Source organism: Arvicanthis niloticus, chromosome 12, assembly GCF_011762505.2.
Source record: "Arvicanthis niloticus isolate mArvNil1 chromosome 12, mArvNil1.pat.X, whole genome shotgun sequence".
Taxonomy (NCBI): domain Eukaryota; kingdom Metazoa; phylum Chordata; class Mammalia; order Rodentia; family Muridae; genus Arvicanthis; species Arvicanthis niloticus.
In genome coordinates, this window is record NC_047669.1 from 23,549,855 (window position 1) to 23,573,713 (window position 23,859).

At 37.9% G+C, this 23,859-nt stretch overlaps 1 protein-coding gene across 1 annotated transcript in view; it reads left to right on the forward strand.

Annotated features, from left to right (window-relative positions):
- Polq (DNA polymerase theta) overlaps positions 1–23,859 on the forward strand; it is a 109,721-nt gene continuing 85,862 nt past the window's right edge. Inside the window, exons 1-9 of the mRNA XM_034515555.2 lie at positions 1–285; positions 1,229–1,408; positions 3,441–3,571; positions 5,219–5,375; positions 11,004–11,112; positions 16,403–16,622; positions 17,842–17,989; positions 21,197–21,343; positions 22,605–22,817. Coding sequence (XP_034371446.1) covers positions 126–285; positions 1,229–1,408; positions 3,441–3,571; positions 5,219–5,375; positions 11,004–11,112; positions 16,403–16,622; positions 17,842–17,989; positions 21,197–21,343; positions 22,605–22,817 — 1,465 coding nt within the window. The 5' untranslated portion in view covers positions 1–125. The remainder of the gene's footprint in view (positions 286–1,228; positions 1,409–3,440; positions 3,572–5,218; positions 5,376–11,003; positions 11,113–16,402; positions 16,623–17,841; positions 17,990–21,196; positions 21,344–22,604; positions 22,818–23,859) is intronic.

A 23,859-nucleotide genomic window follows, 5' to 3' on the forward strand; every position in this document is an offset into this window, starting at 1 on the left:
GGCCTGAGTTTGAAGATGAAGGCGGGAAGATGGTGGCGGTAGCTGTCACTAGATTGGGGTTCTCCCGCGCAGGAGGCCTATGGGACTGTGTCGTGTCCTGAACAGCCGAGAGGAGCTTGTTTGCAATGAGTCTTCCGCGCCGGAGTAGGAAACGGCGGCGTTCTTCGTCGGACTCCGACTCGTTCTCAGGAGACGGTGATAGCTCCGTCAGTCCTCAGCTCCGGTGTAGGCCGGTGCTGAGTCCACCTCCGGGGCTGGGACGCGGCCGGAGGCTCGCAGGGACAGGTACTCGTACAGCGGGACCGACACGACACGGCCGAGGGCAGCAGGGGTGGGTACCCCAACACTCGGGTTAAGATGGACCCTGAGGGTAGCAGGGGCATGCACTCCCGCACCCGAGCTGGATGGCCAGAGGGCTGCTTATCTAGCACCCGGCTTGGGACTCCAACATCGGGGGCGGCTTCCCTCTTGGCCGCCAGCATGTACAGCATGTACATGTACAGCATGTACAGTGTGTTAGCCCAACACTGCTTCTGTAGATATGGGCGTTCTTTAGTTTTTGGGCCTTTACAACTTCCCAGAAGCAACTTGAAAGTTGGCCAGATCCTGTCACCATGTCGAGGGTTTGCTTTGAATAATGTCCAGTACAACTTCATGTTGTGTAAGTACCACATTTCCGGATGTAGTGTAGGATGCAGGCTGTTTGGAATCCAGAGCAAAGCTGGAAGGCATTTATAGTGTTTCCTCAGAACGTTAACCTAGTACTTGTTTGCTTTTTTGAGATAAGGGCTTGCTCTAGGTCAGGCTGGGCTGGGGTCTCGAACACTTGATCCTGCTTATCTGTAAACCTTGGGATTAAAGGCCTGCACCAGTGCATTTCATAATTCTTTGCCCTTGGTTATGCAGGCACCTCAGTACTAAAAGGTAAACAGAAACGTATCTAACAGTTTTGTAATTCTTAATCACTCATAGAGTGCCCTCTACTGCCCCATCTGTACAGACTTTTAATTCAGTGTGTATAGCACACATTTTTGTTTGTGGCTCTTAAGACTTTTCAAAATTACATCTTGTAAGTTAAATTTTGCTGGTATCTTTCTGTATAGGATCAGTTTCTTATTAGGTCTCTAGAAGTCAAGATGTGTTTTAAGTTTGGTAGGAATTCAAACAGAAGGTTAACTACTAAACTTGTATGTTGGAGCTAATTAAATTTTTTTTGTTTTCCTGAAAGGAACATGCAAGCAAAGAGTTTCTGACAACCAGATAGACCAGCTGCTATTGGCAAATTGGGGACTCCCTAAAGCAGTTCTGGAGAAATACCATAGTTTTGGTGTAAAACAGATGTTCGAATGGCAGGCAGAATGTCTTTTGCTTGGACAAGTCCTGGAAGGAAAGAATCTAGTTTATTCAGGTATTCAAATTTATGCAAACTCCTTTCACCAAAGTTATCAGTGTGAACAGTTCTCTTTTGGGTTGGTTACATTTTTTAAACAGGTGGAATGTCATCATTTGCATCCTGACATCATGTAAGTTCTGTTATGTAGTAGAGGAGGGAAACAAGGACATTTGTAATTTATGTAGTAAAAATTGCACTTGTTTGATGAACATATGTCTGAGTGAATCTGTAAGAGATGCCAGCTTGCGCTCTTTCCTTATTTGATCTCAGTTACTTTTTTTTTTTTGGTTTTTTGAGACAGGGTTTCTCTGTGTAGCCCTGGCTGTCCTGGAACTCACTCTGTAGACCAGGCTGGCCTTGAATTTAGAAATCCGCCTGTCTCTGCCTCCCAAGTGCTGGGATTAAAGGTGTGCGCCACCACTGCCCGGCTGATCTCAGTTACTTTTAACTTTTATATTCATAACTGAGCTGATTGTGCAGGGTCATACTTACAAAACAATGTCTTATACTTTATAAGATTTACATAGGTTTTCAAGAGCAACTTTGATATGTACCATTTTAAACCTATGTTTACTGAAGTGACTTAAGGATCAAATATAAGATACAATTCCTTTGTGTCAGTTTCCTCTGAAGTTCTGAGCCATTCAGATTTTTTATAAGACTATGAAAAAGAACCAGAATATCAACTAAGTAGATATAATTTCAGACTGTGAATTTAGACAAATTTGGTTTGGGAACTGTATCGTTTACTGGCTGTGTGGATTTGGAAATTGGAGGGAGAGGGGAGGAGGGGGATGCTAACTGACTTGGAAGTGCTGAGGGTTAATTATAAAGGCTTCAAACAGTTTGGCGTACAGATGTATTCCTAAGTGCATTTAAAGTGTGGCAGTAAATAGTAGTGTCAGCCGGTTGCTGATTGGGGGAATGGCCTAGGCCTTTCAGTTTCTTAAATCACAACTTTGGTCAGCAACTCACACAATCAAGACATTTTTACCTTAGGTATATATTGGATCTGTGGACTTTCTGTCCTTGGCTCCATTACCTGGGGTAGCTCACTGTCTTCCTTTTAGATGGCAGTACCCTTGTTAACACAGTCATCTTTTTCTCTGGTCTTGCCCTACTTCTGCAGCCCAAGCAATCCCCATAAATATGACTTACTCATTATGTTTCTATGAACATGTTAGTCATTTTGCATTGCTTTCAGGATAGACCAAAAAAGTCCTTAGAGGTAGGATTATAACTCTCTCTTTTGTGTGGCATTTAAACAGTCTGTAGTTATGTATGTATATATGTGGTTGTGTGTGTCTGTGGGGCTGTAAGTATAGTGTGCACAGAGACCAGAAGAGGATGTTAAATCCCCTGGAGCAGAAGTTACAGGTGGCTGTGAGCTGTCTGATATGGATGCTGCAATTCAGACTCTGTGTTGGGTACTGGGAATCAAGCTTATGTCCTCTCTTAAGAACAGCACACTTTCTTAACTGCTATGCTCTTTCTCCAGCCCTAGTCTCAAACCAACCACTGGTGTCCTTTTTTTTTTTTTTTTTTTTTTTATCTCTTTATTCTCCCTTGAAGGACATTTTACTCTAGGCTCCTGAGACGACTCTCGTGTCAACATTCTAGACTTTCCTCCAGACCTTTTCACATGATGCTTCTGATGGTTGGCATTCCTTTCCTCTCCCCATACTTTTCTTTCCTTTCTGTGATCTTCCGTACAGCACCTCCCAGTTTCTCTACTAGCCTTTATCTTTTTATCATCATGGGGGGAAGGAGGACTTTTAACTATGCAGTCGGTTCTTAAAGAACATAGGATTGGTGAGGTACTCAGTAATGTTCATCATTAAAAACCCTCTCCATTTACTCTAAGGTTATTTGGAAACCTAGTACAGAGTCAAAGGCATTTTAGGAGTTAAGGTCTCAAACACAAGTTGAGTCTTTAATGGTGTATTAGCCCCAGACTCTGTAATACTGGGCATGGCTTACAACATTTAATAATGCTGTGTACTAATGTTACTTTTTGTTGTAATTTTGTGGAATAATCATGTTTTAGCTCCTACAAGTGCTGGGAAGACTCTTGTTGCAGAATTACTTATTTTGAAGCGGGTTTTGGAAACACGAAAGAAAGCATTATTTATTCTGCCCTTTGTGTCTGTGGCTAAAGAGAAGAAATACTACCTGCAGGTAACAGTTTTCGTTGTTTGAAATAGTGAAAGGCTCGTCATTGCTAGCATTGGTTTTCCTCTTTTGAAGGAGGTATAAAGTCAAATGCAAAATGAAGTTTCTCTTATTGCATGTATGTGGCTTTTAAAACTGACTCAAAATTCTTTTTTTGTTTGTCTGTTTTGTTTTTTTGAGACAGGGTTTCTCTGTGTAGCCCTGGCTGTCCTGGACTCACTCTGTAGACCAGGCTGGCCTTGAACTCAGAAATCCACCTGCTTCTGCCTCCCAAGTGCTGGGATTAAAGGCGTGCACCACCACTGCCCGGCCTGACTGAAAATTCTTAATAGTTTAGTGGGACAGTTGGGCATTGTGGTACAGGTGTGAGATTGGATCTACTTGAAATTCTGAGGCAGGAGGATTACCTAGGCAACTTACTGAAACCCTCTATCAAAGGGTAAAAAGAAGCCTACATTATAGCTCAGCACTAACAAAACAAATCCCAGAGGGAAATTTAAAAACTATTATCTAGTGTAAAGTAGAACGGGATAGAAAATCAAAAGGGTAGCTTTAGGGATACTGTATAAAAATGATAAACTGTTCATAGGAAGTAAAGAATAGCATGTGACGGCAAATGAAAAATTAGCATTTAAACTGAATAGTTGGACTGATAGATTGAAGTATGGAAAAAAAGCATGTTTAAGGAAGCCTATCACACTTCAGCTGTGGATCACTGAGAAGACTTAGGGCCTGAAGGGAAGACTCTTGTGCTTGAGGGGGTGCTCCAAGGCTGGTCGGACCTTCTGTCTTGTTACATGAGTCATTATTTCTACTGATAATAAAATACTCCACTATTTTAAAGGCATTTTTATAAACACAGTGTCCATTAGATAGAAAAAAAGACTTGTGATTTCTGCAGTGAAGCAGTGTGCTCTTTGAATAGAAATCATTGTACAGACTGGCCAGTAATCTCGATTTTCATACCATGTTGCCAAGCAGCACAACCTGCAGGGCCTCGTGGGTTTTATTTGTAAACTGAGGCTGTTACCTCTTAGTACTGTAACTCAATAAACTCAAACTCTCAGAAGAAATTGATTAAATGAACACCTCTAAAGTTCCATGGTTTTACAAATCTTCTTAATGGTTATTTCAGCCAACAAAGCTGGTCCTACTCAGGAACCTCCTCTCAGCTTAGACTCAAAGTAACAAAACGATGAAAGGAGCCTTTTTATTGAGAAGGTATGCTAGTTAAAAGTTAAACCAAAACGTTAATATCAATCACATTGAACTTTTGAAAAATTTTCTTCCATCATAGGAAACACTAATCTTTAAGTAGGATAAGAGTATTTTCCTTATAAAGTATAAATTTGTTCTTTAAACCATTTAACTATTTCTACTATTGAATTAACCATGTAGAACTTAAGTGTTTTTCAATTTTAAATTCTGTAGTAGCTGTTAGAACTTATTAAAATATTTATTAAGTGACATTTATTTCATTCTTTTTAATGGAAATATCTATGATAAGCTCTTAATTCTAAGCATATTTTAATATATGATTCCATTTTTAGTATGTGATTATACTATCTTTAAATACTTTTGTCTGTGTTATGGGGTAGAACCCAACTGTAACTCATTCCCCGTTTTCATCTGTATTATTTTTTCTTACTTTAGAGTCTGTTTCAGGAAGCAGGAGTAAAGGTGGATGGCTATATGGGCAGCACCTCACCGACTGGACAGTTCTCATCCTTGGACATTGCTGTCTGCACTATTGAGAGAGCCAATGGGCTGATCAATCGCCTCATTGAGGAAAATAAGATGGAGCTGTTAGGTAAGAAAGTTAGAAAATTAAACGGGTCTTTCCTTTTGCTGTTTCTGATGGAAAGAAGTGAAACTATAATTCCTATATGACCCATATTATTGTTTATTTTCTTTCATCTATTTTTGGAGGCAAGAATTGGCAGCGGTAATGTCAGGAACTTCATATTTATGTGTTATTTTTGTGTTTATGTTTTTTGTCTTTGTGTTCTTGATTTTGCTATTTTGCATTAAAATTAACTTTGACATTTATTACTTATCTAATTTTTATGTGTATGAGTGTACATGCAGCATGGCACATATGAGAAGGTTAGAGACAACCTTCTCTGTGGGAATTGATTCTCCTTCCGGATGTGGGTTGTTGAGATTAAACTCAGGTTATCAGGGTTGGCAGTAAGTCCCTTACCCCCTGAGCTGTCTCACTGGCCCCTTGCTTGCATTATTGAACTTTATAAAAGACAAGATATACTTAAGCCTCTGTCACTTCTCATTGCTACTTTCTTGACTCAAGTATGCTAGGAAGAGAAAAAAGTGTGCTGGGGTTGGACCTACCTACCTTTCCTACACAATTAGTGAATTGTGAGGCACAGGCAAGTTTGTAACCTAGGGGTGCAGATTTGCTGGGGGTGGGATAACCTGGAACTGGAGTTAGTCACAGGTCTTGTTGGGGGAATAACCTGGAGATGTAGGTCTTGTTAGAGGGTAACTTGGAAACTAATGCTAGGTACCAGCCTGTTAGTTTATCTGAGTTCAAACTTAGGTCAGATTCCCTAAAATGAAGATTTGGTCTCTCAATCACACAGGCTGCTCTGATTAAACTCAGTAGGTAAAACAAAAAGATGTGGTGTGGGAAATGGAGTCATAGGAAGGAGGAGGATTGAGAGGTCGGGGAGATGAGAAAGGGTAGTGAGAATAGTCAGAATAGATCAAAATACAAATAAAATGAAAAAAAAGAAATTTAGGGGCACAAAGTAGTGAAATGGGGAGCTTAAGTATATTATACAGGATCAATTAAGCCAAGAGTTCTTTGAGAAAGTAAGCAAGATTAATAATCCATAAGTCAAATTAACCAAAAAGAAAAAAAAAAAAAGGAAACTTAGGTTAATAAATTAGAGATGAAAAGGCCATATAATAACAGATTCCACTGATACCCAAGGATCATTAGGGAATATTTTTCAATAAGTTGGAATATCTGGACTTAGTAGGTAAGTTTTTGGATTTATATGACCTTCCAAAATTGAGTCTGGGCATAGACACCTAAAGAGATCACACTGAGCCATGAGCCTGAAAGAGTAGGAAAGAGTCTTCCATGTTTGTTTTTGTTTTTTTTTTTTTAAATTAAAGTCTACCAGGTCTTTTGAAAAAAGCCAGTGGTAATCACCTCAGATCCTTCCATAAAGTAGAAAGAGAAGGGATGCTTCTAAACTCAGTTCACAAAGCCAGTAATACCCCTTTACCAAAATCAAATAATGATACGGGACAACAGCAGTGAAAGAGAAAACTAGGCCAGTTTCTGTGAAGAGTGTAGATGGAGAAATCCTGAACAAAATAGTTGCTGGTGAAATTTAACACCAAGAAAAAAGTGATACCCGTGAGCAGGTTGGTTTCATTCTACGGATTTGAACATTGATATGAGCAAATCATGTGTAATACAGCACATAAGTAGGATCAAAACAAAAACCATACTATATGCAGATGCAGCATTTGATAAAATTAACATCCAAGATAATAGCCTTGAAGAAACTAGAAATAGGATCATATCTCAGTGTAACAAAGGCATGTATGACAAACTACCCAGTGTTATACAAAACGATAAAGGCAGGAATTTGACAACAGTGTCCCTTCTCCACTCTTTTGAAGAATTGTGCTTGAATTCTTAGTAGGCCAATAAGTCAAGAGAAAGAAAAAGGATGTAAACAGAAATAGAAAATATCAAGTTATCTCTACGTTACATTATCCTTTGCTTAAAAGATTGAAGATGCTACCAGGAAATTCTTAGATCTTATTCATGCTTTTAGCAAAGTAGCTGGATATAAAATTAGTATGTACAAATAGGTGGTTTTATTGCATACTGATGATGAACATACTAAAATCAGGCAGTTATTCCTGTGTGTAGTATCCCCAAAACCAAACCAATAAAAACAAAACTTAGGAATAAGCCTAACCAAGGAAAGGAAGTCAAGGACCTTTACAATGAATAGACTGAAGAAAGACAAGACATTCAAGAGACATTCAAGAGACACTCCATGTTTCTGTATTGGTAGAATTAATATTATTAAAATGGCCATATTACTGAAATCTATCTACAGACTTAATGCAGTTCCCATAAAATTTCCAATGATATTTTTATAGAATTAAGAAAAATAAAATTCTAAAATTCATATAGAAGCACAATCTTGAGCAAAAAGAGTCAATCAGCATACTTGACTGATTTCATGTCATACTACAGAGCCATAGCAACAAAAACAGTACAGAAACAGATGTGGAGACCAATGGGACAGAGTAGAGTATCCACAAGTAAACCCATGTGGCTTAGTCATGGGCTCTTGTCAGTCAGTTCTTGGCAAAGGTGCTTAAAATGTATGTTGGAGAAAAGACAGTTTTTACAACCACTACTGGGGAAACTGGATATCTACATATACATGAGTGAAACTAGATCTTCCTTTCTCATCTTGTACAAAATTGATTTAAAGTAAGTCCAAGATGTTCCAAGATGCAAGTCTTGGAACTGCTAGAGGGTTACGTAGGGAATTCAGCCACAAAGATAGAGGGAGATTCTTCCCAACAGGATTCTGATGGCTCAGGAAAAGTAGAACTGACAAGATAGTATCAAATAAAAATCTGTACAGCAAAGGAAACAATTTCCAGTGTGAAGCAGCAGCCTGTAAAATGGGAGAAAAATCTTCACTAGTTATCTATGCACTAGGAGATTAAAACCCAGAATATACATAGGGAAAAAAAAAAAAAAACCAACCCAACAATAAGAGAACAAATTAAGTAATAAATGGGTGAATGAACTCAACAGTCAATGAGGAGTAATGAGGAGTAACTATGTACTGCATTAGTCAGGGTTTTCTAGAATAACAGAATTTATAGAATGAATCTGTATATAAAGAATTAGAATGATGTAGAGGCTGTATGTAGTTCAGCTAATCCAAAAATGGCTGTCTATGAACAGAAAGCCCAAGAATCCAGAAGTTGTTCAGTCCATGAGGCTGGAATCCCAAAGATGTAGGATCTAATTGACACTAGTGAAGGAATGGACTTGCTTCTTCCTTTCCTTATATCAGCTTCCAGCAGAAGGTGTGGCCTGGGTTAAAGGTGTGTCTTCCACCTAAGCTCAGGATTAAAGGCTTGTCTTTCTACCTGAAAGATCAGGATTACATGTGGATCTTCTTACTTCAAATTAAGCAAAATCTCTCATAAATGTACCCTCTAGTTTCAGGTTTTTATTCCAGATGTAGTCAAGTTGGCAACCAAGAATAGCCATCACAAATACATTTTATGCATATATGAAAGTATTTAGTGAAACCCATTATGTTATACAATTAATATATACAAGTAGAACACAATATGAAAGTGAAATATAAGACTAAAGAAAGCATCGGCCCATAATAAATTTTTAATGATTTTGGAACATTTTGTAAGTGCTCAGATTGGTTTGATTCTTCAGTCATGAGAGAAGGGCATTATGATTATATATATGTTCAGCAGTAGGGTGATACTACTTACTAGTTGTTATATCTTTTAAAAAAATCCCTTAAAACTAATTTTTTTCTTCTTGCCCCAATTCTGTTCTTTTTTTTTTAAAATAGCCTTTAATAGTCTAGGCTGGCCTTGAACTCATAGCAGTTCTTCTGCCTCAGCCTCCTGAGTGCTGTAAGTAACTTTCAAACATAATTAGGCTATATTTCCTAATAGCTAAAATCACTAACATGTCTCAGGTTTTTATTATCTATCCATTTCTATGAAATTACCAATTTAGAAGTGTAAGTGGTGACAGGTAATTTTCCCTGGGAGTGCTGTTGATTTTGTCAACTTGATACCAACTTAGACATCTGAAAAGAGGCAATCTCAATTGAGAAAGAGCTGCTATCATCTAGGCATGTAAGCAAGCCTCTGAGGGCATTTTCTTGACTGATAATTGATATGGAAGGGTCCAGCTCAGTGTGGGGAGTGCTGCCTCTATATAAGAACGCAAATTGATGTTCATAGCAGCCTTATTTATAATAGCCAGAAGCTGCAAAGAACCCAGATGTCCTTCAACAGGAATGGATACAAAAAATGTGGTACATTTACACAATGGAGTATTACTCAGCTATTAAAAACAATGAATTCCTGAAATTCTTAGGCAAATGGATGGAACTAGAAAATATCCTGTGTAAGGTAACCCAGTCACAAAAGAACACACATGGTATTCACTCACTGATAATTGGATATTAGCCCAGAAGCTTGAAATACCCAAGATTCAACTCACAGACCACAGGAAGCTCATGAAGAAGGAAGACCAAAGTGTGGGTGCTTCAGTCCTTCTAATAAGGAGTAACAAAATACTCATGGGAGCAAATATGGAGACAAAGTGTGGGACAGAAACTGAAGGAGGGGCCGTCTAGAGACCATTCCACCTGGGTATTCATCCCATGTGCAGTCACCAAAGGTAGATGCTGATGTGGATGCCAGGAAGTTCATGCTGACAGGAGCCTGATATAGCTGTCTCCTTAGAGGTCTGCCAGAGTCTGACATATTCAGAGGCAGATGCTCACAGCTAACCATTGAACTGATCATGGGGTTCCCAATGGGGGAGTTAGAGAGAAGACTGAAAGAGCTAAAGGGGTTTTGTGGCCCCATGAGGAGAGCAACAATACCAACCAACCAGAGCTCCCAGGGTCTAAACCACCACCAGCCTGGGAGCACATAGGGAGGCTCCACCTGTATATGTAGGGGAGGATGGCCTTGTTGGGCATAGGTGGGAGAGAAGATCCTTGGTTCCAAGAAGGCTGGACGCCCAGTGTGGGTGGAATTTGAGGGTAGGGAGGTGGGAGTAGGGGTAGGTGGGGGCACATTCTCATAGCAGGAGGAGGGAGGGGATGGGATAGGGTGTTTCTGATTGAGGGTGGGGGGAGGGATGAAGTAAGGAGATAACATCTGAAATGTAAATAAAATATCCAATTAAAAAAAAAGCAAATTGAGCAAGCTAGGAAGCAGCACTCCTCTGTGGTCTCTGCTTCAGTTCCTGCTCTTTTGGTTGTGGGCTTGAGTTTCTGTCTGGCCTTCTTCAGTGATGGACTGCTATCTGAAAGTGTAAGCCAAATAAACGCTTTCCTCCCCAAGTTGCTTCTGGTCATTTATCACAGCAATAGGAAGAAGTCTAAGATACTGGGTTTGGTTGTTTTGTTAGCTCTGAGTAAGATAATCATTTACGTTTTGTAATTAGTATATATGGTGATAGGATTGCTTAAGATCTTTAAAACCCCCTAGAAGGTGTTAGCCACCACACAGAATCTGGCTTTTCCTGTATGGCAGAACTCTGCATCACTTGGAGGATCTTATGAGCTATTTGCTGTTAGACATGTGCTGCTAAGTCTCAAAATTCTTAGAACTGTGCAGTTTTGTAAAAGGTTAATCCGGAAAATCCTTATAGGAATAGTGGTTGTGGATGAGCTGCACATGCTGGGGGACTCTCACCGAGGGTATCTGCTGGAACTTTTGCTGACCAAGATTTGCTATGTCACTCGGAAATCAGCATCGTGGTAAGTACTTGAAGGTAACTGATTTTCTGATGTTTGAAAAGATGTTGAAAAAGAATCTGTAAGAGTGAAAACATAAGATTTATAGGAATATAGTACCTTTTTTATTCGAACAAATTTATGGATAATAGTTTGCTTTTGTTCTGTAAAAGTTCTCAACTTGTGGGTCTTGACCCCATTTGTGATCAACCCTTTCACAGTGGTTGACTAAGACCATCGGGAAACAAAGAGATTTTAATATTAAGATTCATAATAGTAGCAAAATTACAGTTACAAAGTAGCAACTAAAATAATTTTATGGTTGGGGGTCACCACAACATGAGGTATCAAAGGGCTGCATCATTAGGAAGGCTGAGAACTGCCGATCTAAAAGAAGTACTTAATGTTAGATGACTTTTGCACATTTAAACTTCTGACTGCTCAATTTTAATGTATAGATTATGATATCTTTATGATAGCTTAAGTATCTAGTGCTTGTATTTTGTACTTATACACATATCTAAGTAGCAGAGACTAATTTTGTAAAATGGCATTTTTCAGCCCCTAGAGCATAGACTGTCAACTTTCTACCTTAAAAGTTTAAAAAAAATCTACTTATAGCAGTCTCTACTTCCAGCTACTTACATTTTTAGTTTTAGATTTTATGTATCGATTTCTTATTTTCAAAATTATTAAAAATAAATTTTGTTGTTAAAGAAACTTGCAAATAGAATAATCACACACCAAAATTAACCACACCCGAAGTCTATACATCTCAACAAACAGTTGAGAATAGCCATTCATGATGGATTTTTTACTCTTTCATTACCCAATATATTTTTATGCATTTGCTAGACTGCTTTAAAACATTAAAACATTTCTGACTACTCATTTAGACCACTACCAAAAATGTCAGCTCCATGATAGAATTAGAACTAGAAAACCTTTAGCTTTATTCACTTTCTCATAACTTGTGTTCATAACTTGCACTCAGTCCTTCCTAATCCCCTAATAGCCTTTCTTGTTCACTTTTTGTACTGGTTGGCTTTGTGTGTCAACTTGACACAAGCTGGAGTTACCACAGGAAAAGGAACCTCCCTTGAGGAAATGCCTCTATGAGATCCAGCTGTAAGGCATTTTCTCAATTAGTGATCAAGGCGGGGAGTGCCCATTGTGGGTGGTGCCACCCCTGGGCTGGTAGTCTTGGGTTCTATAAGAAAGCAAGCTGAGCAAGCCAGGGGAAGCAAGCCAGTAAGTAACATCCCTCCATGGCCTCTGCATCAGCTCCTGCTTCTTGACCTGCTTGAGTTCCAGTCCTAACTTCCTTTGGTGATGAACAGCAATATGGATGTGTAAGCTCAATAAACCCTTTCCTCCCCAACTTGCTTCTTGGTCATGATGTTTGTGCAGGAATAGAAACCCTGACTAAGAGAAACTGGTACCAGCAGAGTGGGGTATTTCTGTGACAACCTGATCATGTTTTGGGGAGGACTATGGACGGATTTTGGAATTTTGGGCTAGAAGAGCCATTGGGTGTTAAGAGTTCTGTGGGATGTTCTGTAGGAGCTTAGAAGATAATGTTGAGAACAGTGCAGAAGATGGAGGCCCAACTTGTGAAATTTCAGAGGGAAGATTACAGACTCTTATCAGAGCTGTTGCTGTTTTGATTGTGAAGAATTCTGTGGTTTTGGTTAGCTGGGGCTGAAGTATCAGCTGTGATTATCAAGATACCAGAACTACTAAAGCAAAACCTTTGCATTACTGGGACTATTGATGCTGGTTAGCTGGCGTTAAGAAATTAGTAAGAAGAGACCAGCATCACTGAGGTGAAATCTTCTGGGAAGTGTTTTCTGAGAGTACAAAGAGGCTATGTTTCAGAGATAGCCAAGGTTGTACCTCATGCTGTGGCTGAACTTGGTAATGTATAAGAGTCACCCAGGTGGTACCGGTTTTAAAGGCATGAAGGGGTCATGAAAAGCAGCTGAGGCTCAACCTGTGAGAGGCCATGCGATTGGTGAAGGTGCAGCCTCAGTTGCAATTGTCGGCCCAGGACTGATGGGGCCATGCAAAGGAGTTGAGGTTTGGCACCATGAAGAGAGCCTATGAGTTGCTACTGGTGAAGCCTAGTTGCAGCAGAAGACAACAGTGTTTCAGAGATGCCAGTACCATGAGATGACCACCAAGAACAGCAGTAGCAGTGGAGTACAGGCAGCTGGAGCCTAGAAGACAATGTGTGTGCTACAAAGAGCAGAGCTGGAGAAGTGACCCAAGCCCTTGGAGGAGCCCAGAAGATTGCTAGTGGATCCCAGACATTGGATGGTTAGAGTTTGATTTTGCTTCTGATTGTGACTTTGCCCTGTTATTTTTCCCTCTTGAAGGTAGAAAGTATTTTAGTGGAGCCCATAGTTAAGAGACTGAATTGTAAAAAGAGTTTGAATTTTAAAAGAGATTGGATATTTTAAAGGGATTGGAATTTTAATATGTAAGACTTTGTAAAGACTGTGCAACTTTTAAAGTTATTTAGGTCTTGGGGATGAATAAGAAAGTAAGGATTGTGGCTTAATAGGGATATTTTTGTGTGTCAAGTTGACAAGGGGTCAATTGTACTGGAGGTTTTGTGTGTCAACTTGACACAAGCTGGAGTTACCACAGAGAAAGGAGCCTCCCTTGAGGAAATGCCTCCATGACATCCAGCTGTAAGGCATTTTCTCAATTAGTGATCAAGGGTAGAAGGGCCCATTGTGGGTGGTGCCATCTCTGTGCTGGTGGTCCTAGGTTCTATAATAAAGCAAGCTGAGCAAGCCAGGAGAATCAAGCTAGAAAGTAACATCCCTCCATGGCCTCTGCATCAGCTCCTGCTTCCTGACCTGCTTGAGTTCCAGTCCTGACTTCCTTTGGTGATGAACAGCAATGTGGAAGTGTAAGCTGAGTAAACCCTTTCCTCCCCAACTTGCTTCTTGGTCATGATGTTTTGTGCAGGAATAGAAACCCCTACTAAGAATAACACTTTTCTACGTGTTATTCTGTATGTATATTTACACACACACATGTTTTGTGTGTGTGTGTGCATGTGTGTGTTGTATGGTATACACATATATACTATATATGTTATTGGTTAGATTATGCATATAAGGAAGAACATAAGTTTTTTTCTTTCTGAGATTGTGTGTCCTTGCTAAGGTTAAACATTCAAAGGCTGTACAGTTTTCTATAAACTTTATAATTTATTTTTTCTTTAGAGCTGAATGGTATTATTATAAGTGTGTGTATACATTAAGTTTTCATTATGCATTTAGCTGTTGATGGACAAGTAGGTTATTTTTTGTTATTGTGAATAAAATATTAATAAACTTGAAAATGCAAGTGTCCATGATAGAGTACTGAGTTCTCTGGGTGTATGTCCGGAATGAAATAAAACAGTCTAATTCTAATTTTAAGTTTTTGAGAAATAATTGAACTGATTTCCACAGTGGCTGCATTAATCTGCACCTGTACTTCCACTAATAGTGAATCCTCTCCAACATTTGTTGGGTCTTAATATTGTTGTCTGATTTGTTCATGATAGCTATTCTGAGTAGGGTGAAGTGATATCTCAAAGTAGTTTTTATTTGCATTACCCTGATGGCTAAGGGAATTGAATACTTAAAAAAAAGTTATTGGCCATTTATCTATTTACCTACCTACCTTCCTTCCTTCCTTCCTTCCTCTTAACCTTCCTTTTTCCCTCCCTTCTTCCCCCTCCCTCCCTTCTTCCTTTCTTTCTCTTTTCTTAACTGTCTTTTCAGTTTATTTGCCCATTTGTTGATTGTTGATTGGTAGTTTTACTTCCTTGGTGTCTAATTTCTGCCATTCTTTGTAACTTCTAGATATCAGCCCCTTGTCTCAGTGTAGTTGAATACTTTCCCCCCATTTTGTGTGCTTTGAGGATTGTGTCCTTTGCTGTGCAGAAACTTTGTTGTCATATAGCCCCACCTGTGGTACTTAGGGTTAGTTTCTGGGCTGTTGTTCTGTTCAAAAAGCTTATGCCAGACACACTTTTAATCCCAGGGTTTGGGAGGCAGAGGCAGAGAGATTTGAGTTGAGACCTGTCTGGTCTACATATCAAGTCTAGGCCAGCTAAGGCTTCGTAGTGAGACCCTGTCTCAAAAACAAATCAAAACACAAAACAAAAGCCTGAAACTCTGAAACTTATAGAAGAAAACACAGAGGATATCTTTCAAGATATTTGAATAGACAAAAACTTTTTTATATTTGTTTTGTTTGAGACAGGGTCTTGCTATATAGCTTTGGCTGTCCTGGAACTTGCTATCTAGACCAGGCTGGCCTCTAACTCACAGAGATTCACCTGCCTCTGTTTCCTGAGTGTAAGGATTAAAATTTGTTTCAGGATTCAAATAAAGTTGTTGATCCGTTTTGACTAGATATTTATACAATTTTAGTATATTGATTTCTTGCTAGGGGAAATTAAGATTTGTTTTCTTTTACATTTCCTGTTTACCTGTACTGTTTCCTCCCACCCCCTTGAGTTTCTCCTTACCCACTCACCATCTTTCTGTGGTGTAAATAGGTTTCTAATTTTACTTAGATCATTATTTAGTGTTACAGTGATACATTGTTAACTCAGCTATAGCAGGTTTTGATTGTTCTTACCTTTTGAAAAACCTATTTGTCTTTTTATATTATTACATATCTTTAGTGGTTGAGGGCTTGGTTTTCTGTATACTGTGTTACATACTTATCACTAACAAGTACAAGGAAAATGTGACTAGAAAATGCTCACATGTTCAGAAGTTAAGTAACAGATTTTGGACTAACTTTTGTGTAAAACACGTAGAAAAAAAATATGCTACAACTGACTAAGAAAAACAACCCAGTATATCAGTGGGAGGCTTAAATAGGCATTTGCTAGAGAAGTTTCAAACAGTCTGCACATGTGAAATGTCACAAAGCATCATTAATCACCAGAAATAACTTCTTCCAAAAAAAAACTATTCCTGTAGTCTCTCCGTAATATTTATTTTAAAAATGATTTACAATACAGTTGTCAGATGGTGACAAGATTGTGGAACAGTAGAACACACAGATTGTGGGAGTGCTACTTTGTTGGTACAGTCTCCTGGAAAACAACTTCATATCATTCATTAAATTTGAATATCTGGCTAATAATATGTGCTCTAGTAATTTTATTCCTGGATCTGTACTCTAAAGAAATGTCTGCATTTGTATACTAAAGGTCATGACCAAGTATATTGTTAGCAGTACTGTGCTACTTCCTGCATATTTCCTAATGTGATTTGCATATTGTTTTTTTCAGCCAGGCAGATTCAGCCAGTACTCTGTCTAATGCTGTGCAGATTGTTGGCATGAGTGCTACTCTTCCTAATTTGCAACTCATGGCTTCCTGGTTGAATGCTGAACTTTACCATACTGACTTTCGCCCTGTACCACTTTTGGAATCAATAAAAATAGGAAATTCTATATATGATTCTTCAATGAAGCTTGTGAGAGAATTTCAACCTCTGCTCCAAGTGAAGGTGAATTATTACTATTATGTCAGTTCCTTTGCAATTTCTACCAAGCTATTAACAATTTTTAATTGTAAAATCAGAGGTTACATAGGCGCGGAATATGTTATGTATCTGTTAGAATCAATACTAAGCTAATCTGTCAATGAGAAGATTTTCCTATACTTCAGTTTATATTAAACACTCACATGAACCATTGACATTTGTTGAACTACTGTATAGTAAGTATGCTGAATGAAAAGGTTATTATATTTTTTAAGATTTATATATTTTTATTTTATGTGCATTGATGTTTTGCCTGCATGAATGTCTGTGAAGGTGCCAGATCCCCTGAGATTGGAACTATAGATAGTTGTGAGCTGCTGTGTTGTTGCTGGGAATTGAACCACGTCCTCTGTAAAAAGCAGCCAGTGCTCTTAACCACTGAGCCATCTCTCCAGCCCTGAAAATTATTGTTTTAAGAGTCAGATAGACTTTAGTCTGACAGTGAAGAGAGGTACAAGATGTCTAAGGTAGTATTAATTTAGTCATAAAAATCTCTGAACTTTCTATCTTTATATCTACCAAGTAGAATATAATACTTGTTTTTGGTAAGAATTAAGTATGACTTTGTGTGTGTGTATCACGTATAAAGTACTTGATAAATGAAAGCTACTCCCTGATACCCCTGCACACATTGGCACTCTTCCAGCATGGAGCGGCTTCCGCAGGGCACTCACACAGACTCTTGGCTGTATTTGGAACATACACTTCCCATTGAGATAATGTTTCTCCACCTTCACATCTGAGCTCACTTGTCTTCTCAGGGAAATCTTTACATCTTTAAATCTCTATCAAATATGAGACTCTAGATAACGGCAAATCTTTCTCTTTCAGCACATCATGTGGTGGTTTATTTCCTTCCAATGTTTTTGAGTGATACTGTAACTAAATCCCTTGCCAATTAAGACTTTGTTTTATTCACCAGTGTATCTCCAGCACCTGAGGTTAGAGCTTAATAGCCACAAGTTAAATGATTAAAAACTTTACCTTCAGCATTATAGTTATTGTAAATTTTATTTATATTTGTAAATTACATTACATTTATTGTAAAGTTTATTTTTATTGTAAATGATTTTATTATGCCTTTTAATAGAAAACTTTTCTTAAGAATCAAAATGTACAATTTTAACTCAATGTAAGATATTTTGAAGATATAACTAATGTAGCTATTTCTTTCTGTTTTTAGGGAGATGAAGACCACATTGTTAGTTTATGCTATGAGACCATTCGGGATAACCATTCAGTATTACTCTTTTGTCCATCAAAAAAATGGTGTGAGAAGGTAGCAGATATCATTGCTCGAGAGTTTTACAATCTGCACCATCAACCTGAGGGTGAGTGATAGGTGGAAGTGAAGCCTCTGTCCTTACTGTATTTGACAGTAGTGCTAGTTAGTGTTGGTCATAGCAAAGCACATCTCTGTCTGGTTACTGTCTCTCTGTGTCAGCTGGGTATTCTTGACAACACTGCTCTTGTAGTTCTAATCCTTTTCTGTCCTCTTTGTACATAATGTGTACATAGACTCAGACCCGTTGTCTTCTCATTTTTAAGAGTACTGTGTTTGTGTATGTGATAGGTTTATTTTGGATTCATGGACTTTGAGAGGTTGAATCTCTGGAGCCCCTAAGTTGTATGCAAAATTACACAGACAGACAGACAGACAGACAGACAGACAGATACACACACACACACACACACACACACACATTTTTTTTTTTTTTCTGGAGAAAGTGACAATGTCTTTTTTTAATGTTCAGGGGTAAGAGTCTAAAAAAAGAATCATATACATACATATACATGTAGATAAAATCAGCTTTAGTGTTGGTTATTTTATGTATAATATAATGTATTGCCTAAATGTGTATCTCTGTAAATCCACTGCTATTGTAATTACCATACAGACTGTTTCTGCCACTGTGAAATATGCTCTTGTGCTGTCAGTCTCCTCCCCCTGTCAGCTACAGGCGACCATTGATGTGTGTTCAGTCACTTTAGATTGTTATGTGTTTCCTAACAATTTTATAAGTGATGTCATCGAGTGAATATATCTTTTGTAAATAGTTCCTTTCACATAGCATGATACTTTTGTGGTCTATTCAAGGTATTGCATTGATGAATCTGTTTCTTTTAAATACTTAACAGTCACTTAGCATATGCTGCAGTAACTATTACTATATGTCTTTACTGGTTATATGATAAACACTGGCCTCAGTATTTTTGCTAGCATGTGATCATGTGTGGCCTTTGCCCATCCTGATGTCTGGACTCTCAAAGGTGTCTCTATTGCTTGCCTTCCCTCCTGTGTGACACTTTCTTTCATGGCTCATATGTGTGGTTGACTTCTGGACCTTTTCTATATAATATTGTATCAACTCTAAATATTGCTTCCTTCTTCCATCCTACTCTATTTATTTTTTCTAGGAAATTTCACAAAATACTTAAGATCTAGAATATTGAAGTTGAAGTGATTAGATGATTAAAGATTTAGCTTTATGAAATGTAATTTCATAGCATACTTTGAAAGTTCCAGGCTAGTGTGGAATCTTGCCTCAAAATACTCTGTTTCGTTCTGTAACCCACCACTTCTCTCACTGTTACCCGATCCTTGTGACTTAGAAATGAGTTACTTTAAGATAAATGATATTTTTATATAAATGATCTGTTATCACTGAAATTTCTCTAAATCCCGAGGCCATTGTCTTTGCAGTGACGTTGTAGAACTGTAGACAGTGGTAGTTGTAAGATGTTAAGGATTTTATTACTTCTTTTGCCAGTGAGTGGCATCATAAGGGTAGGCAGTCAGTATTTCAGCCTTGGAGCAAGTAAGCTTTGCTAAAGTTTCTATTGCCTGCTATCAGTGTAGCATCTCTGTCAGGGCTGTCTTAACCTGGTGCTGTCTATACCATGTTAACGTAGATGCTTACATTGTGCTATGACAGTTTGTACTCCTTAAGGATTGGAGTTCTGTTATTTTCTTACTTGTTCACCTTAAGGATCAGAGTTTTGTTATTTTGATTTTAGTACTGAGTTCCCAGATTCTGTGTTTGGGTTGAAGCTTACTGTGGTCTTTTTATTTTCTCTAGAAAAATAAAGTAGCACATTTTTCATGAACTGAAGTTTAAAATTTGGAATATCTACTAAATTTTTAATCTTAAAATGACTTCTTTTGAGCTGAGGAAGTAGCTCATTTGGAAGCATTTGCTTTGCAAACACAAAGATAAGAATTTGATCTCTAGAACCACATTAAAAACAAAAACAAATGGCAAGCCATGGCACATGATGTGTTTGTAATCCCAGCACAGGGGTGGTGACAGGTGCTGTTGGCCATCCATCCAGCTTAGCATACTTTGAAAGTTCCAGGCTAGTGTGGAATCTTGCCTCAAAAGCCAGGTAGATGACTCCTAAGGAGAAGCGCTTCAAGTTGTTCTCTTATCTCTACATGCATGTGCACACATGTTCACTTTCACACATATGAACACATAATACATACACACAAACAAAACATTTCTTTTGAAATAAATATACTGACAGGGAATATCTTAATATATATGTTTATTGTCTTTAGTAAAATAAAACATTGTCAATCATATGTGGTTTCTCAGAATTTTAAGAGAAGTTTACCTAAAAATTAAAAACACATGAAATGTAAGAAACACATTAAAATATGTTTTAAATGAAGTTCAGAAATCTAAAAGTCTGGGAAATTCTGTAAGAAGGTAGTATTCCTGTATGTAAAATCTTTCTAGGAGAGGTAACACTAAAAGACAACACTGGATGGTAAAGAAGGCTGACTGTTAGATCAGTGACAAGGGAGTTGGAGGAATCTGTAAAGAGAAGTAGGATGCCAGGTGGTGCCGGGGTGCAGAGTTGATGGGTGGTGCTGGTGTGCCGGGTTGATGGGCACATGGTTATCAAGGCCTTGGTTGTTGTGTTAGTTACTTTGTGCCACTTTGAGAGAGGAACTTAAAAAAGGAAAGGTTTATTTTGGCTCATTGTTTAATAGGGTGCAAAAGCAATTGAATTGGATTCCTTACATCATGGCAGCAGACAGGAAGCAGTTGGCAAGGGTGGGCTTTACTCTTAAAGGTGTACCTCCAGTGGCCCACTGCTATGAGCCAGATCTCACCTGCTAAAGCTTCATAACCTAAAACTGCTACCATCTGGGGATCAGGAATTAAAACATGAGCCTGTAGGAACCATTTTATACTCAAACCATAACAAGTGATAATCTGCCTTTTCTCCTTTGATCCCTTCCTTTGCACATCATGTCTCCTTAAAGCTGAGCTCCCTAACTTTGGGTTATATTATTAGAACTACCCATGAAGGTTTACAAATTCTTGAGGTCCAAGTCACATGCCATCTGGGTTACATAATAGTGTCCTGGGTCAGTGGCTTTAAAAGTCCCACAGATGATAATAGTAGGTGGGGCAGTTTCTGAACCGGATCTTTCTTTATCTCATTACCTGGCAAGTAACAGCCAATGAAGAGACTTGTATAGTTGGCAATTTAATTAATTAATTAATTTTGTGTGTTTCTGATAGGGTTAGAACAATCATCTGAATTTTTACCAGTGATTCTAGATCAAAAGAGCCTTCTGGAAGTGATGGATCAGTTAAAACGGTCACCTTCAGGACTGGACTCTGTGCTGAAGAAAACTGTGCCATGGGGAGTAGCGTTTCATCATGCAGGTATTCCTTAATTATAATCTTGTATTAACATGTTCTCATGGACTGGAGACATAACTGTGATTATGAACACTTGTAGCTCTTGCAGAAGAACTGAGTTTGATTCCAGGGACCTGTGTGGCAGACTCCCTATAAGTCCAGTTCCAGGGGATCTGATTTCCACTTCAGGTCTCTATGAGCTCTTGCACACATGTACTACACATATATTCATATGTGCACATGAACAAAAGTTCATTTACAAACACATAATAAAATTAATCTAGAAAGATCTAAAAAAACCTTAGCAGACTTTTATAATTTCTTCATTTTTGTATTTATGTGGATGCATTTCTTGTTAATCACACAATACTTGTAGATTTTGTTTTAAGAAACAGAAGATTAGTAAAACCAGAGTAAAACAAACATTTTAAAAATATTTACCTGAATTGTATAGATATACTGGATAATGGATTTTTTTTTAAACCACTGGGAAAGTGAATTCTAAAATTTTTAACCTGTCTATATCTTGTTTTCTTAAAATTTATGTTAAAGAGTGATACTTTCTACTCAAATTTGATTTTATTGTTCTTTTTATGTCAAGTATTGACATAGTGTAACATATATAGCAAAGTCAAATATGTTTTAGGAATTGTCATTGAATTGGAGAGGACTGTAAAAACAAAACAGAACAGTAGGTAGGCTGTCAGAATCGCCAGTGTTATGACAGTTGCTGAATGAAGTGCTTGTCTCTGATCATATGTGTTAAGATTGTAATCATACGAATGTTTTCTAAGATTGCAAATTTAATCCTTTCGTTTCTATTCAGCTTTTTATTATATATAATGTATACATATGATTTTAATGATAAATATGATACAGTTTTAAGATAGGTTTTTAAAATATGTACGTGTAAATACATATCCATACACAGAAGCACAGGGATTGTTAATCAGTAGTGTGCTGCTAGATTTAATCTGCTGTTTGTTCTCCTAAATAAAATGTTATTGGAACACACTTCCATTCACTTGATCTGCTGCTTTTATTTACCAAAAGGAGGGTAAGTACTTTCTGCAGAAACCACCAATTCCACTTAAAACATAGGTAATTTTGCTGATTTATCTAAATGATGTCTAAAGATGGCAGATTATACTCTTAAATATGTAGTGAAGATGTTTTATTTGTAATAAAAGATCTTTAACAGCTTGTAGCTGACTCTCAAATCTGTTTATAAGTGATCCAGTGTATTGGTTGTGTGGTAATGTTTTTGGACCTGTATTTTATTTAGGTCTTACTTTTGAGGAGAGGGATATCATTGAAGGAGCCTTCCGTCAAGGTTTTATTCGGGTCTTGGCAGCAACGTCTACTCTTTCTTCTGGAGTGAATCTTCCTGCTCGTCGGGTGATTATTCGCACTCCAGTTTTCAGTGGTCAGCCTTTAGATATCCTCACTTATAAGCAGATGGTTGGTCGTGCTGGCAGGAAAGGAGTAGACACAATGGGTGAGTTGGAATGTGGTTGTCATGGTATTGCTGATGGTCTCCTTGAAAGCTGACTAGTACCAGCTTTCCTATCATGATGTATTTATGTGTATTGTGCAGCACCACAATGCCATCCTCTTGGATTGCTTGATATTTACCATGAATATGATTTTTATTAATCATTTTTTTCTACTTATAGAGAATTAAGATTTTTCTTTTGTGTTGTGTGCAGTGAAATGATTTGGTGATATAAATAACAAATATAAAAAACAGTATTTATATTTGGTGATATATAAATAACAATATCATTAATATTTATTAGCTGGAAGATGATTTTCATTTCCACATTATTCCTTTCCCCTCTATTTTTAGTAGGTATGGTGTATGTGCGCATGGTTGCTCTTGCCTGTGCCTATGCATATGTAGATCAGATATTTCATATTTTCTTCTGTCATTCTCCTCCTTATTTATTTCAAAGTTTTTTTTTAAATTTTTTTTATGTATATGTGTCTATGATGGGGTATGGTATGTTGAGTACATTAACAGAAGAGGATAGTAGATCTCCTGAAGCTAGAGTTATAAGCAGGTTTAAACTGCCTAACATGGGTGCTGGAACCAAACTCAGTTCCTTTGGAAGAATAAGTCTTCTTACACATTGAGGTGTCTATCCAGGCTTCCACCTTAAATTTTGAACCTGGAATTTGTCATTTCTCCATCAAGTCCCTAGGTTCTGTTTGTCTCTGCCTCATCAATGTTAGGTCTACAGATGCAAGCCAGCATATCTGGCTTTTATGTAGGTGCTGGAGGTATGAGCTCAGGTCTTCATGCTCACATAGTTAGTGCTTTAGCAACTCCCTAGCCTCTCATGTCTACTTTTTAGTGTTTAATCTCAATTTGAATAGGGTGCTATTTGTTCAGAAGTACTCTACTTTTTGTCTCGAAATTGATTCAGGTTCTAACTTTGCACTAGCAAGTAATGTTGCTATTATGAGCAATCCAAACACAAGTTTTGACTCAAGCAATGAAATAGTTTTTGAATTAAACATCAAAACAGAAGCGAAAG